This window comes from Oryctolagus cuniculus, chromosome 4 (assembly GCF_964237555.1).
Source record: "Oryctolagus cuniculus chromosome 4, mOryCun1.1, whole genome shotgun sequence".
NCBI lineage: Eukaryota > Metazoa > Chordata > Mammalia > Lagomorpha > Leporidae > Oryctolagus > Oryctolagus cuniculus.
In genome coordinates this window covers 166065705-166081985 of record NC_091435.1, presented here as the reverse complement: position 1 = coordinate 166081985, position 16281 = coordinate 166065705, and the positions used below count along the sequence as shown (strand labels likewise).

General features: G+C 41.8%; 1 protein-coding gene across 20 annotated transcripts in view; it reads right to left on the bottom strand.

Annotated features, from left to right (window-relative positions):
- The window catches only part of RBMS3 (RNA binding motif single stranded interacting protein 3), a 1614135-nt gene that overhangs the window by 533172 nt on the left and 1064682 nt on the right, over nt 1–16281 (bottom strand). For all 20 annotated transcript variants that reach the window (XM_070072887.1, XM_070072888.1, XM_051858897.2 and 17 more), the window contains one exon: nt 9574–9632. In XM_070072887.1, the coding sequence (XP_069928988.1) occupies nt 9574–9632 (59 nt within the window). The remainder of the gene's footprint in view (nt 1–9573; nt 9633–16281) is intronic.

Here is a 16281-nt window from a genome sequence, read left to right as displayed (position 1 = left end):
GTTATTTTTCATGTTAACATTAAGCCCAGGCCAGCACAGTGGCTCAATAGGCTAATCCTCCACCTGCGGCGCCGGCACACCGGGTTCTAGTCCTGGTCGGGGCGCCGGATTCTGTCCCGGTTGCTCCTCTTCCAGTCCGGCTCTTTGCTGTGGCAGTGGAGGATGGCCCAGGTCCTTGGGCCCTGCACCCGCATGGGAGACCAGGAGGAAGCACCTGGCTCTAGGCTTTGGATCGGTGCAGCACACTGGCCGCAACACGCCCTGGCCGTAGCGGCCACTTGGGGGGTGAACCAACGGCAAAGGAAGACCTTTCTCTCTGTTTCTCTCTCTCTCTCACTGCCTAACTCTTTCTGTCAAAAATAAAAAACAAACAAACAAACAAAACAAAAAACATTAAGCCAAAATCTCAGTGTGTGTGTTTTTGGACAGTTGCTTCCCTAAATCTCTAATTTCAACTCATTTTCTTCCCATAATGGACAAGCTCTGAGAGTGTGGTGGTAGTGGTGGTGTGTGTACTTTTTTTTTTTTTTTTTTTTTTTTTTTGACAGGCAGAGTGGACAGTGAGAGAGAGACAGAGAGAGAAAGGTCTTCCTTTGCCGCTGGTTCACCCTCCAATGGCCGCCGCTGCAGCCGGCGCACCGCGCTGATCCTGGCAGGAGCCAGGAGCCAGGTGCTTTTCCTGGTCTCCCATGGGGTGCAGGGCCCAAGCACCTGGGCCATCCTCCACTGCACTCCCTGGCCATAGCAGAGAGCTGGCCTGGAAGAGGGGCAACCGGGACAGAATCCGGCACCCCAACCGGGACTAGAACCCGGTGTGCCGGCGCCGCAAGGTGGAGGATTAGCCTATTGAGCCACGGCGCCGGCTCGGTGTGTGTACTTTTTTAGCTAATGTACATGAGTTTTTCCCTTTCATACTCAACAGTTCTTATATATCTACTAAAGGAAGGAAAATACAGTTATTTTCCAAGTGATATGATCAACCAATAAGTTAATAATCACAACAAGCACCAAATCAAATGACTAATGACCGTGACTTGAATATATTCTTTGACTGAATGGTGGTTTCACAAACTAAGAAAGAATTTTGAGGCTCTTTTCTTCTTGCTTTTTATCTTTGCACTGGTTAAACAACATTACAGAGTGCACAGCATAACAAAGGGTGAACAAAGAAACATTTTTGTTTTTTTCAGAACCCATCCAACTCAATTAGAATGAATCCGACCACCTGCCACTGTGATGGAATGTGTTTTTTCTCAAAGACATCAGGTTCACAGGCCCTGCAAAATCCTGAGGGCTATCACATAGCCAACCCCAAAATGTAAGAAACATTAGTGAAGTACTATTTGCTATCCACAGAGCCGGTCTCCACAAACATGCCAACTCATGAAGCACACATTCCTTCAACACTTACGATGTAGCCAGAACTGCACTGAATTATGCAAAATATGTAGGAGCTCCAGATGAGATGGTTTTACGAGAGGAAATCTCACTCCAATGCCATAGAGACAACTACCCGATGTATGTGCCAGGCACCTAAAAACATCCTTGTGGGGAGTTCTGAAATTACTTTTTTGCATTACAGATATAAATCACCTCATTTGAAGGCTGAGGAAACAGAGATGTTATGTAACTGGTCTAAGAAAACTAAGGCAACTACTTAGAGATTTTCATGATATGGACTTCAACTGGGAAATCCTAGAAGGGCTGTCTTTTTTATATTTGGAAGGTTATTTATTTTCTAGCATTGCAAATTTAAATTAATTTGAATGAGTTAAAAACTCATATCATATTTGTGTATTACATATCTTCTACATTACACTAATTACAAGGATACTTCAAATAGTTTGTGGAAATGGACTTTAAAAATACTTCCTTCTTTGTAAAATTTTAAATATATGCAGTTTTTTCATACCAGACATTTTTGTATGTGTTTTGAATATCCTACATTTATTAACTTAAGTATCAATTTTTTTGCACCAATATCAGTTTACCTTTTAATTCTTTTTTTTAAGATTTATTTTATTTATTTGAAGGACAGAGTTACAGAGGGAGGTAGAGACAGAGAGAGAGGTCTTCCATCTGCTGGTTCACTCCCCAGATGGCCGCAATGGCTGGGGCTGCACCGATCCAAAGCCAGGAGCCAGGAGCTTCTTCTGGGTCTCCCACATGGGTGCAGGGGCCCAAAGACTTGGGCCATCTTCTACTGCTTTCCCAGGCCATAGCAGAGAGCTGGATTGGAAGTGGAACAGCCGGGATTAGAACCCGGGCCCATATGGGATGCCGGCGCTTCAGGCCAGGGCGTTAACCCACTGCGCTACAGCACTGGCCCCAATTTACCTTTTAATTCTATTTTCCATGATCTTTTTGAATACCCCTTGTATATATTACCCATATAATCATAAAATCTTAGCGGAGCATGATAAGCATTTGCCTAGTGGTTAAGACACCGGTTAAAACTTCTGTATCCCGTCTTATAGTGTCTGGGTGTGACACATGGCTTCTCTCCTGATTTCAACTCCCTGCTGATGCAGACACTGGGGAAAAACCATTGTTGGCCCAAGTGATTGAGATCCTGGTACTGACAAGAGAGTCCTGGACTGAGGAGTTTATGGCTCGTAGACCCGGCCATGGCCACTGTGGGCATTTGGGGAGTGAACCAGCAGATGGGAGCTCTTTATGTCTGTCTTTCTCTCTCTGCCTCTCAAATAATTAAGACAAATGTCATTGCCAATTGAAAATAGTTTACTGTAAACATACATTGTGGTGAAAGCAAAATAACACTATCCTTTCTTTGTAAGCCATTTTACACTGCACGATTCTTCAGATTTTGCTCTCAATACAATCATATCAAGTGTGCATGTGCAAAAGTGTTAGGGAAGTAGGTTAAATTATTAAATGCTATCAAATACAAATTTATGCATAAAACAGCAACACTGCCTGCTATATGTAATGTTTATGGATAGTTTTACTATTGCCTAACACATATATTAATGGTGATCACAAGTATCTAGCAATAAAATACTGTTGAAGAAATACATGTAACTGTATGACTTCCAAAACATGCTCTAAGTACCTATTTTGTGTCACATTCATTTCAAAGACTTTTCCAAGTTAACACCATTCTAATAATGAGATAATCCTCCACAAAGTTTAATGCCCTGGTATTGAAATACCGCATTTAGGAGGATGCTTTTTTGACAGTGGAATGATCTTCAGTAAGAGTTGCTTGCTTGTGTTGAAAATAACAAATGAAGAACATTAACCATCAAAGTGGACACTCTTTCCTTGCTCTGCGTATAAGATTATACAGTTGAGCATTTTCTCAAAAGAGGTTCAGGCTGAAAATTCTGTGCTAAAAAGTACTACAGGAAAGTTCTTATTTATTTATTTATTTGACAGGTAGCGTTACAGACAGTGAGAGAGAGAGAGAGAGAGACAGAGAGAAAGGTCTTCCCTCCGTTGGTTCACTCCCCAAATGGCCGCAATGGCCGGAGCTGCACCGATCCGAAGCCAGGAGCCAGGAGCTTCTTCCTTGTCTCCCATGCGGGTGCAGGGCCCAAGCATGTGGGCCATCCTCCGCTGCCCTCCCGGGCCACGGCAGAGAGCTGGACTGGAAGAGGAGCAGCCAGGACTAGAACGGGCATCCATATGGGATGCTGGCGCCGCAGGTGGAGGGTTAACCCAGTGCACCATGGCACCAGCCCCGGAAAGTTCTAAATAAACTTGATGCAATGTTAGCCCAAAGTCCCTACAGAAACTAGTCTTTTTCTGAGATGAAAACAAAAGCTAGTAACAATACCAAATTTAGCAAACATATGTTCATATATTTATTTCTTGTCACTAGTTGTGAGCCCAATACCAGAATACATTAGAGAGAAAGCCACTGAAGAAGGTTGGGGAAATATCACACACCTCATATTCCAAAGGGAAATTCAGTTGTATAAAACACAACTATTTTGTCTTTTTTCTTCCAGTCACCTAATCTCATGATTTGAAAATGGAATCACTGTGTTTTTCAGACCATTTTATTTCATGAGCATCTTGCTCAGTAGACTGTGAGCCCACCTGGTGGAGGTGCTTATTCCTCTCAAAATGTAATTCCTCAGACTCATAAATCTCACAGAACATTTATTTTAGTTTGCACTTCTTACAGGAAATAAAAGGTACTAGAAAGAGGCTGTCTCTCTGTGGTGTTTGGTTTCCTCCTTGACTTGGTTTCCATGTGAGCCAGCTCAGAGCAGGTTTCCTCTCTGCTGGGACTGAATAGCTCCACTCGTGGCAGCAATTCTGTTCTACCGCATGCATGTGAGACGCATCTGTTAGGATTGATCTCGGGAGCTACCTCGTCTTCCACAGTGACTATACCTAAAAATCTGACAAAATGTAATCTCCACCCTCCCTCGTGGGCTTTAACACATAAGTCCGCCATTCCCTCATTGCTATATCAATACTCCCTGTCAGTACATAGGAAGAAAATATCTAAAATTAAAATTCTAAATTCACACAAATGTATGATCTCATACAAAACTACCTAGAAGTATGTTAACAATCTAATGTTCTATTTGTTTTATTTTTTTTTTTAGTTGACAGATGAGTTAGACAGTGAGAGAGAGAGAGACAGAGAGAAAGGTCTTCCTTCCATTGGTTCACCTTCCAAATGGCTACCACGGCCGGTGCTGCGCAGAACTGAAGCCAGGAGCCAGGTGCTTCCTCCTGGTCTCCCATGCGGGTGCAGGGCCCACGGACTTGGGCCATCATCCACTGCCTTCCTGGGCCACAGCAGAGAGCTGGACTGGAAGAGGAGCAGCCGGGACTAGAACCTGCACCCATATGGGATGCTGGCACCTCAGGCGGAGGATTATCCAAGTGAGCCACGGCACTGGCCCCTAATGTACTATTGCGTGAGTTTGAATCTAAAACCACTAAATAGATTCAGTCCAATAGCAAAGTCACTCCCCTCACTGAAACCCTCTAGGTGGGCTCTATCCTTCTCTATAAATATGCATAGTGTGCAGAATTATTTCCTTTACAGAAGAAATGACAACTTAAGATTTGATTTAATAATAAATCAATGATATACTTCGTGGATGATTTCAGAACTTTTGCATCCTTGTCTTTAACTTTGATTTCAAGAGCCCAAACAAATGTCAGAGGCAACATAAGCTTCCGTAACTATAATTCAACCAGCCTGTGACAACAAAGGCAGATGGGAGTCGTTCAAACTCTTAGAAGTGAGCTGGTACATTTGGCACACTCTTACTACTCTTATATCCCATGGCTATTAGGCATGGAAACTTTCTATGGAATATCCATTACTCATTCCCTCTGCTCTCAACACACAGCTTGTCAGAAAAAAATGGGGTTAGGAGGTGGGAAGAACAGGGAAGCCAAGCCTAAAATGCAGGAAAAGGCAGAGACAAGTAAATTCACTTCAGATTTGCACCTTGCTTTCAATAGCTTCTTTTAGTTAATATTCCCTGACTTTTTAAATTAGCAAATACACCGGACCCAGGAGGAAAACACGAGGGGAGATACAAAATAAATAAATAAACAAAGCAGTACAAACCTCCGTGACTTGTACAATTTACTATTTAATCCTTGTGCTTGAACACGGGAATGAACTGTGGTCTGTTTTTCATTACTCCCCATCTGGAGCTATTGCCCACTTTGTTCAGCAATTTCTGGTCATTTTTGGCCTGATGGTGACTGTTTTGTTTTATGCTGCCATATTATACAGAGTGAAAGCTGCTGCAGCCACCACCCAAGAGAGAATAATCTTGAAAATCAGAGGTGATGTTGAAGGAGGTCGCCATGACGGCTTCTGGCACAGAGAAGTGAGGGTGTTTATCTCGGCCTGACTACTGCCAATAACTTACAAGGTATCTATGGGATGCAGGAGGAACAAAAGTCTTTCTTTCAGTTTCGAGAAAAGAATTAGAGTCTGTTGGTTAATACATCAAGGTTAATTTTGATTCTTTTTCTCTTTACTAGTATATGTGCTTTCTCAAATCTTGTATATACTGCCATGCATCTAGCATGCTACATGTTCTACAGCTCATGAAAAACTGAATTTATATGACATTTAAAGACAAACATGAATACATCCTTTTCTTCATAACAGTTCGTTTTAACTGCATAGCCTTGATGTAGAGGCAAAGTTGCAAATGACTGGAAATGCAAGTGTCTCCAAAAAGACCAAATTCAATTTGTGTTCCCTAAGGACAGGCTTGCTGCTGTTACAGATTGTGTTTAACAAAGCCACCTCACACACCCTTAAATTCCTTTCCTTAAGAGAGCAACAGTCAGGGTCCTGCACTGTGACACAGAGTGTGAAACCACCACCTGCAATGCTAGCATCCATGAGAGAGCCCATTCAAGTCCAAGCTGATCTGCTTCTGATCCACCTCCCTGCTGATACACCTGGAAAACCAGTAGAATATGGTCCATGTGCTTTGGTCCCTGCCACACACGTGGGTGACCCAGATGGAGTTTCAGGCTCCTGGTAGCCGCTGAAGCCATTGGGAGAGTGAACCAGTGAGTGGAAGATTCTCTCTCTCTCTCTCTCTCTCTCTCTCTCTTCCTGTGTAATTCTCTGCCTTTTTTTTTTTTTTACACAGCTTAAAAAAAAAAAGAAAGCATGAGTCAGGAGGAACTCAACTTCTGCCCAATATTTAAAGAAAAAAGAATAGTATTCTCTTTTAATTCTTTCCTATTTTCATTGGTAATATTTTTCATGAATAAATACCTACTTATTAGTTACTCAGGTTTTATAGAATGAGAAACCAAAATATAAACATAATTATAAGAGACTCAAATTTTCCAAGAGTTGTATTTCTTTCCGTCTAGAAAGACAACAAAACAGATCTGCAGTTGTGTTAAGGTAAGAATAATATGTCACTCATAACCTACATTAACATAAACATTTCTGCCTTGATTAATATAGCCAGTACATTATAAAAAGTAATGTACGTTTTTCATGTATTAACTCATTTACTATTACAATACTCTTTAAGTGAGGCCCTATTATTATTACCATTTTATAGATTGGAAGCGGAGGCCCAGTAAGGTTGAGTAATTGACTATTTACACAGCTATTAGGTGGTGAGGCCATCTTCAAACCAGGCAGGCTGGCTCTTCCACAGTCTTAAGCAAAACAATACTGACTCTCAAATATTTACATAACTCCATAATTTACTGCACACAATATTTTGCATTCTCCTATATTGATTTAACTTCATATAATGAATATTTTCTAGCAGTTGACAAAGTCTAGTTCTTATGGCTACCTTTCAATAACTATACAACAGTTGTGTACGTGCCATAGGCTAGAATTTGTACCTTTTCTACATTTTTTCCCAGTATACAGAATGAAAGAAACCTCAAAGTTGTGTACTTCTATGTATTTCTTACTAATGTATTCGAATAAAATATTTGCAACACTATTCTCAGTGGAATAACTAGTACCAAGAGTGAGTCATTTATTGCCTTTTCCACACTGATGTTTTTGGGGGTGCTTCCAATTTAGCATGGTATTAATGAGGAATGGATGAACCAGTTTCATAGCAACTAGCATTAGAGGGCCTACATGATCTAATGTTTGCTATTCGAGTAAATATAAACCATCACTGCAAACTGTTTTAATTTTCATGTTTCTAATAATTACCCAGTTTGCCCTAAGGGCAATATTTATCTTGTAGCCCTCTCAAGTTTTGTCTTTCTTCCAGTGGACTTTCTTTGTTTCTTCCTTGGTATTGCTTCCCTGCTACCTAAAATCTCCAAGTGAGAATTCACACTCCCCAATTGTGTAGCCAACCAACCTTCATTTCCCCCGTGTTGTGCAGACCCCGGGTATCACTCTCCATTATTTCTCCATTCCTGTCATCCCAGTAGCAGTGAGATTGCTTGCAGATTCATCTTTGACAGCTCCCACATGGAGGCTACTTCAGGGCCCCTACCTGATTATGTGCAATACTCAATTTATCACCCCCCTCCAAACCTACTGCTACTCTTCTGGACTTCTTCCCTCAGTAAATGGCAAAGCCATCTTCCCTGCTCAGCAAAGTTCAAGATGAAGACCTTCATTTCATTCATCCTTCTCTTTCGCCTTTATAGAGAAAAACCATTTCTGCCTTGAAAACTCTCACGGTCACCACTTTTCCACTATGCCAGAGGTGCCAGGGAGACTCTCTCCTTATATTCCTCTTGAACTTTAACCTTAAAACCCAAATTTCTTTAGTCTCCATTTTTTTCTCCTTGTAATTCAATTTCACTCACTTTTGCTGAAATAACTTTTCTAAAACACATATAGAATCATATTTTGAATGCTCAAAAAAGGGTCTATATTACATAGAGCATTAAGTTCAAACTGACAACATTTTTAAAGCTTCTAAAATCCTGATCTCTTCCTCCTTCCCACAGATGTGATCACTGTCTACTCAATTACCTTCTGAAACCCCTTCTCCTCAGTATCAGTCTTTCCCAAACCCATTTATTCTGCCTTTCCTTTCTAAATTTCATTCCCCAAAAAGGGATCTCTATGCTACACTCCAACAGTAATTGATATAAGTAATAGGAGTATTATAATTCATGTTTTGGTTTCTTTTCAAATAGAAGTGAAACTCTTATATGGTCAGAACTACATCATATTATTCTTTGTCTTGGAGTGTCTAGTACATTTCTAAATTTACAGGAGACACGAGAGGATTTCTATTTCAACTGCTGAATTCAATTTGACTACCATTACTCAGGGAGTTTAAGATATATAGAGAAATGGATGTGTGCTAGTTCCTAATACTTGTGCACATTGTATTAGCACATGAAATTGTGACAGTATTTAGGCTACCGCACTTCTTGATTTCAGTATTACAGTAATGACTGGATTAAGAATAACAGCTAACACATGTTACAAAAACATTGCAATTTCCCAGGAAGAACTGAGTCATGCAAGAGAGACCATATATATTTCACAAATAAGTTAATGCAATTTTTAAAAGTGGATGGGATTCTCAGACATGAAGAAACATAAGCCACAGACATGCTCAAATGACTTCAGACATATTTCCAGGGGATACAAAGCCCGACTTAATAAGATACCAACTTTGAAATCCTAGGAGATAGTTATGGCTGAAGCTTAGATACAATGGGCCCATCAGTAAACTCATTCCTAGTCAACTAATGTTGCTAAAGCTTTAAAGAACAGAGAAATTAAAACGTGCTTTGCATGGGAAAGTTTTCCCCAGAGTTTCTCTCATTGTTATATAGGAAATCAATTTGCATCACTGATGATATCATTCAAATCAGACAACCCAGAGTTGTTAGGAGGTAATTTAGTTTTATGCTGAAGCAATTTGATACTTGTTCTGATTTGTGATTTTCATTTTGTTTGTTAATGAAAAAAATTAATGAGCAATTTTACTAGAAATACAACTCATCAAAGCATCAGCATTATTAAAGAGGATTGCCGTACACTGTACATTGTGATCACTGTGCAGCTGGTGTCGGGACCTCCGTGTGCAGGAACCACCAATCGAATGACAAACACAAGAGCGCTGGTGCAGAAGCCCTTACACATACCTTTGCACTGATTGGTGTTTTTGTCAAGAATTGCCTTTGTGGATACGATTTTTCCATACCTGAAAGAGAGAGAGAAAAAAACCATATTATTATTATAACCCAATGAAGATGTTTAAAACACCTTAATGAACATCGGGGCACACACAGTTGAGCTTGAATAAACCAAGCAAACAAGGTCTGTTCCCGTGTCCCACCTGGCTGATCTCCCTCATCGGTTCTTCATTATACCTTAGGAATATGCTTCCCCACAGAAACACATAAGCTGCGGTGCTGTCACAGGCGGCCAGAAAGGAGGTTGGATGCGCGTGTGATCAGAGCAAAGGGCAAGCTGTGGGTTCCTGGAGGAGAGCACGGGCTGACCAGGGCTTGTTCCTGTGCGGACTCTTACTAGGCAGAGTGACCCTGAGCCGTGTAACACAACTGCTCCAGGCCACAGTTTTTCCATCTAAAGAAACAAGAAGCTGCGTAAATCACATCTCCTGCTTCCATCAGATGTCATAAACTTGGGAATTCATATATTGAACTTCAGATAAAAATGCAGTTAATGGGATATGCTGTGGCACCAAAATGCCATGGCTCAAACTGCAATCGGCCGAGATACAGGTATTTGGACAAGTCACATGGGCTTTGTGCTTCACGTCTTCATCTGTATTGATTTAAATATGCTTCTTTAAATTATGTTTTAGATTATCATTTATCTACAGTGATATAAATGTATTTATAAATATGTAATAGGAAGATGATATTGTCTCACTGAAAAGGTTGCTGTGGGGGGTAAATCAGGCATGCCTAAAGTGCTAGAAGAGGGACTGTTATGGGATAGAAACTCATTAAAGGTTAGCTTGTCTTCTGGTTCCTCTCTCCCTGTTAACCGCTCTGCGCAAATGCCTCCAGTCCTTGGAAATTTTAGAGCCAGATGAGAAATCGAAGGACAACTTACAACATTATAACATATATTGTGAAAACCTTCAGCTAAAACATTTGGCAAGTGAAGTGTTTTGTGAAAAGGCAATTTACATTGACAATTTAGACTGATATTTTTAATGTTAAGAATTTCATTACATTTCACAGTACCCTTAGCACACAAACACTCACGTCGACAAAGTTTTCTTGTTGGTTTAGTATTACCAAAATTTCTATTACCTCATCCCTTTTACCATACAAACTTACTCCCTCTAAAAATCTCCAAGACTTTATCATTTCCACTTTTTAAGAAACACATTCATACCTCTCTTCCATACTTTAGATATCTTAAGAATTTCACTGTTGGGAAAATGCCCAGCAATATAAAATCATATTTGAACAATCTCTGTAATAGACAATAATTCATGATACCTACAATCCTACTTATTAATTAGCTAGAATAATTACTTACTGGGCGGTGCCGCGGCTCACTAGGCTAATCCTCCACCTGCGGCGTCAGCACCCCGGGTTCTAGTCCCGGTCAGGGCGCCAGATTCTGTCCCAGTTGCTCCTCTTCCAGGCCAGCTCTCTGCTGTGGCCTGGGAAGGCAGTGGAGGATGGCCCAAGTGCTTGGGCTCCTGTACCTGCGTGGGAGACCAGGAGGAAGCACCTGGCTCCTAGCTTTGGAATGGCGCAGCGAGCGTGCCGGCCACAAAGCTCAGGTCGTAGCGGCCACTTGGGGGGTGAACCAATGGAAGGAAGACCTTTCTCTCTGTTTCTCTCTCTCTCTCACTGCCTAACTCTGCTTGTCAAAAAATAAATAAATAAATAAAAATAATTACTTACTTTGGCCTATTCAGGCAAATAAACATTTGCAACATTGTATATGGGTTCTTCAAATGGTTCATAAAATTTTCATTGAAAATGTGTTTACTTTGGTGCAAGAAAATTTTGAAATGTGTACACAGTTTTTTTTATAACATGCATTTCTATGAACTTTTTGAAGACACGTCTAATTTGTCTGGATTTTAGGTATTTTGGCAACAAAATAAATATACCTGTTATTTTCATTTTTCATGAACATATTGATGTGGTCTCGTATCATTTTACACTATTACCAGAGAGAGAAAAGAAAGAGAAATTGGCTCAAACTTCTTTTTCCACACAAAGCACTGCGAATGTAAAAGGCAAAAAGCAGAAAAATAAAAGGAATTGAAAACATTTGTTACAATTTCATATCAGGAATACAAACTCTTAAGACAGAAATCCTTCTTAATTATTTGTAAATCTACTCCTAAAGTTTTAATGTAAGTATTTTCTAAACCAAAATTGAGTTGTCTTGAAAAGTTGAAATGAAAAATTACAGTATGGCAGAGTGAATTACATTTCACAACTAGATTGCTGACCGAGAGTGTGCAAACTGTCCTTTTATGTCAACAGTACAAGGAAATCCTCGACTTTATTTAATGTAGCATATGCAAAAAATGGCTATCAGTTTTGAAAAAAAAAAAAAAACCAGGGAAATGAATTCTTGTGGAATGCAATTTTATAAAACAAAACTTTCATAAAATCAAAAGAACTGTAAAACTTTTTGAGAAATAAAGTTCCCCTTTAAAAGTCACCAAGAAACAATTGCATTCCACAAGAACACACATGCTTTTGCGAGCGCTAGCACCACACACACACACACACACACACAGAGCAGGTAATGGTCACGTACCTGAGTCCCTGCCATCCACATGGTAGACCAGGCCCCTGGCCTCAGTCTGGCCCAACATGGCAGTTGCAGCCATTTGGGGAGTGAAACAGTTGATGGAAGATCTCTCTCCCTCTCTCTCTCATTCTTTATTTCGAATAAATAAAATAAATAAGAATTTTAAGAAACCAAACTCTGCAATTTTTATATATTTATTTAAAAGTCAAAGTTACAGAGAGAGAGGGAGAGACAGAGAGACTCTTCCATATGCAGGTTCACTCCCCAAATGACTGCAGCAGCCAGGGATTGGCCAGTCCAAAGCCAGGAGCCAGGGGCTTCATCCGAGTCTCCCATGTGGCTGCAGGTGCCTGATACTTGGACCATATTCTGTGGTTTCCCAGGTGCATTAGCAGGGAGCTGGATTGGAAGTGGAACACTTAGGACATGAACCACCACCCATATGGGATGCTGGCACCGCAGATGGCAGCTTAACCTACTAAGCCAGAGCGTTAGCTCCAGGTGAAATTTTTTGATTTCCCTATTCCTAGGTATACAGCAGGTCTTACATTCTAATAGCACTATGTCACGAAACAACCCCGCAACACAGCACGCTTGACAGTTTCTCCTCTGTTTAGAGTTACAGGAATTCCCCTCCTTGGCTGAGTTACAACAACATTCTATTAACACTTATTTTGCAAAGCTATAAAATGCTTTGAACAAGAGAAGGTACTTAATGGGCCACTGGTTACAGTCATGTCTGAACTCTCACAATGACAAAGAGGACTTTCTGCATGACTGTGCTTTATTCTTCATGATCCGCAAAGTCAACACCGGACAAAGGTAAATAAAGTTCAGACAATTTGTAGACTTGGACCAACATGAACACACACAAAAAACCAATATAATAGGCCTTGAAGACTTATATTAACTCTGTTACTGAAGCTTTCGTCAAAGTAAACTAATACAGTAGAAGAAACCACGAGGCAGATTAAAACTACATATTTTGCTTATGCCGAAGAAAAACAAAACAAAAACCCTGAGATCAAAGGTATTCCTAAATTTATATACTCTCATTTACTCTTCCCCTTTTAGAGTTCAGCTCAAGAACCCGCATAAAGTTTTCCTTCAACTATGCCACCCACGGGTGGAAAGCAAAATCTGATATAAGAGAAAATCTGAGACCAAATTACACAGAGAGGCCTGGAAGTAGACACCTGAGCACTGGTCCCATGTGCCTCCCGGCCCCAGAAGCAGTCAGACAAATCCAATTCACTTCTCTATCCTTTCATTTCCTACAGCAAGAACAGATCAAATGCTATCCACTGCCAACTTCCTTGGGGGTTTGAACTTGGGGGAGAGGGGAAAACAAATAAATGAAGTGAACATATTCAAACCATAATTCTTTCCATGTGAGCCTTCTCTAGTCAATATGGCCAGGCCCTAATACCACATTACAAGGATATTTTTAACATACAAGTAGACAATTCTGTATCACGTCTACCTATTCACCAACTATTTTATGTGCTCATACATTCCTCAAATGATTTTATTTATTTATTTATTTGACAGGTAGAGTTATAGACACTGGGAGGGAGAGACAGAGAGAAAAGTCCTCCCTCCCCTGGTTCACTCCCCAAATGGCCGCAATGGCTGGAGCTGAGCTGATCCAAAATCAGGAGCCAGGTGCTTCTCCATGGTCTCTCATGTGGGTGCAGGTGGAGGATTAACCTAGTGGCCATGGCGCCGGCCCCCAAATACAACCACTTTTTAAGAGTACTATTTTTTTATTTTTTAATTTATTTTTGACAGGCAGAGAGAGACAGAGAGAAAGATCTTCCTTCCATTGGTTCACCCCCTAAATGGCAGCTGTGCCGGTCCAAAGCCAGGAGCCAGGTGCTTCCTCCTGGTCTCCCATGAGGGTGCAGGGCCCAAGCACTTGGGCCATCCTCCACTGCCTTCCCGGGCCACAGCAGAGAGCTGGACTGGAAGAGGAGCAACTGGGACAGAATCCAGTGCCCCGACCGGGACTAGAACCCGGGGTGCCGGTGCTACAGGCAGAGGATTAGCATAGTGAGCCATGGCGCTGGCCAAGAGTACTATTTAAAAGATTAGCTATTTTGGGGGCCGGCACTATGATGCGGCAGGAGAAGCCTCCATGTAGGACACCAGCATCTCATATAAGAGCGTTGGTCCGAATCCTGACTGCTCTACTTCTTCTTCTTCTTCTTTTTTTTTTTTTTTTTGACAGGCAGAGTTAGACAGTAAGAGAGAGAGAGACAAAGAGAAAGGTCTTCCTTCCGTTAGTTCACCCCCCAAGTGGCTGCTATGGCCGGCGTACTGCGCCGATCCGAAGCCAGGAGCCAAGTGCCTCCTCCTGGTCTCCCATGCAGGTGCAGGGCCCAAGCACTTGGGCCATCCTCCACTGCACTCCCGGGCCACAGCAGAGAGCTGGACTGGAAGAGGAGCAACTGGGACAGAATCCGGCGCCCCGACCGGGACTAGAACCCAGAGTACCGGCACCACAAGGCAGAGGATCAGACTAGTGAGCCGCAGAGCCAGCCTACTTTTTCTTTTTAAAAAAAAAAAAATATTTATTTATTTATTTGAGAGGCAGAGTTGCACAGAGCAGGAGAGGCAGAGAGAGAGAGAGAAAGTCTTCCATCCACTGGTTCACACCCCAAGTGGCCACAACAGCCAGAGCTGTGCTAATCTAAAGCCAGGAGCCAGGAGCTTCTTCCAGGTCTCCCACATGGGTGCAGGGGCTCAAGGACTTGGGCCATCATCTTCTGCTTTCCATGGCAATAGCAGAAAGCTGGATCAGAAGTGGATCAGCCAGTACTGGAACCAGCACCCATATGGGATGCTGGCACTGCAGGAAGCAGCCTTACCCCCTACACCACAGTGCCGGCCCCTGAAACATTAGTATTAACTGCCTGGTATTTTACAGCAAATATTTGTCAAATGCCAGTCCTGACTGCAGACTGTGCAACAGGAACCTTATAGGCCAAGGACTGGGATGAGCCTTTTACGTGGGGAAGAAAAGAATACTGCATCCAGCCAAGCTCTCCTTCAAACACTAGAAATAAACATTCCCAAGCAACAAAAGCTGAGGGCGTTATTACCACCAGACCAACCTTATAAGAAGGGCTAAACCAAGTTCTTCAAACTGAAAGAACGAGATGCTGAAAGTAAGAAAAACATAGCAGAAAGTAGAAAAGTCCCTGGTAAGAATATCTATTCAAATAAATTCAGAATGCTGAATCCTGTAAACACGCTGTGTAAATCATTTCTATCTGAACTGAGAAGACTTAAAAATTATTAAAAACTACATTAAAATATCCATATCCAGAGACAGATAATATTAAATGTCGCTCCCCCTCTTCGTGGAGGAACGACACAGGACCCTGCGCTGTTCTTTCGTCTGCTCGGCCCTCCCCGGGTTTGCTGCTGGTTCTTCCCGGGTTGGCTGCCGATCCTTCCACCTCCGTGGAAGGGCGGTTCCCCCTGCCACCTTCCCCACTTCCACGGGGGAGCGGCACACCGCCGGCCGGCTCTCTCGGGGGCTGCTCAGGTGTTCCTTCAGATGTTCCCCTTAGATGTTCCTGGTGCATGTTGTCTCTCTCCTCCTTGATAGTCCTCTTCCGCCAATCCCAACTCTGCTACCCACACGCCGAGTATGCTGCCCTCCTCCAATCAGGAGCAGGTCCTGCTGTTTATTGGTTGAACTGGAGGCAGCTGTGTAGAAGCTGTTTCTCCCTTCTCAGCGCCATATTGTGGGAGAGCAGATGCATAGAATAAGTCTTAATTCCAGTAACTTAGTCTAGTCCGAGTTGCTCCCCACATTAAAGAAGACAAACGTAACATCAAAAGTTCAAAATGTGGGAATGTGGGTAAGCGTAGAACACAAATGTGAGTTCTTCAATAGGATCATTTATATCTTTCTTTGTTTGTCTCTGCCTATCTGTATAATCAACATTAAGTTGTTATCAATTCAAGGTAATTATTATAGCCTAAAGAAGTCTTTAGTGAGCCTCAGGACAATCACAAAGCATGAAACTATAACAAACAACTGACAATAAGAACTAATAAATCAAAATACACCACTAGAG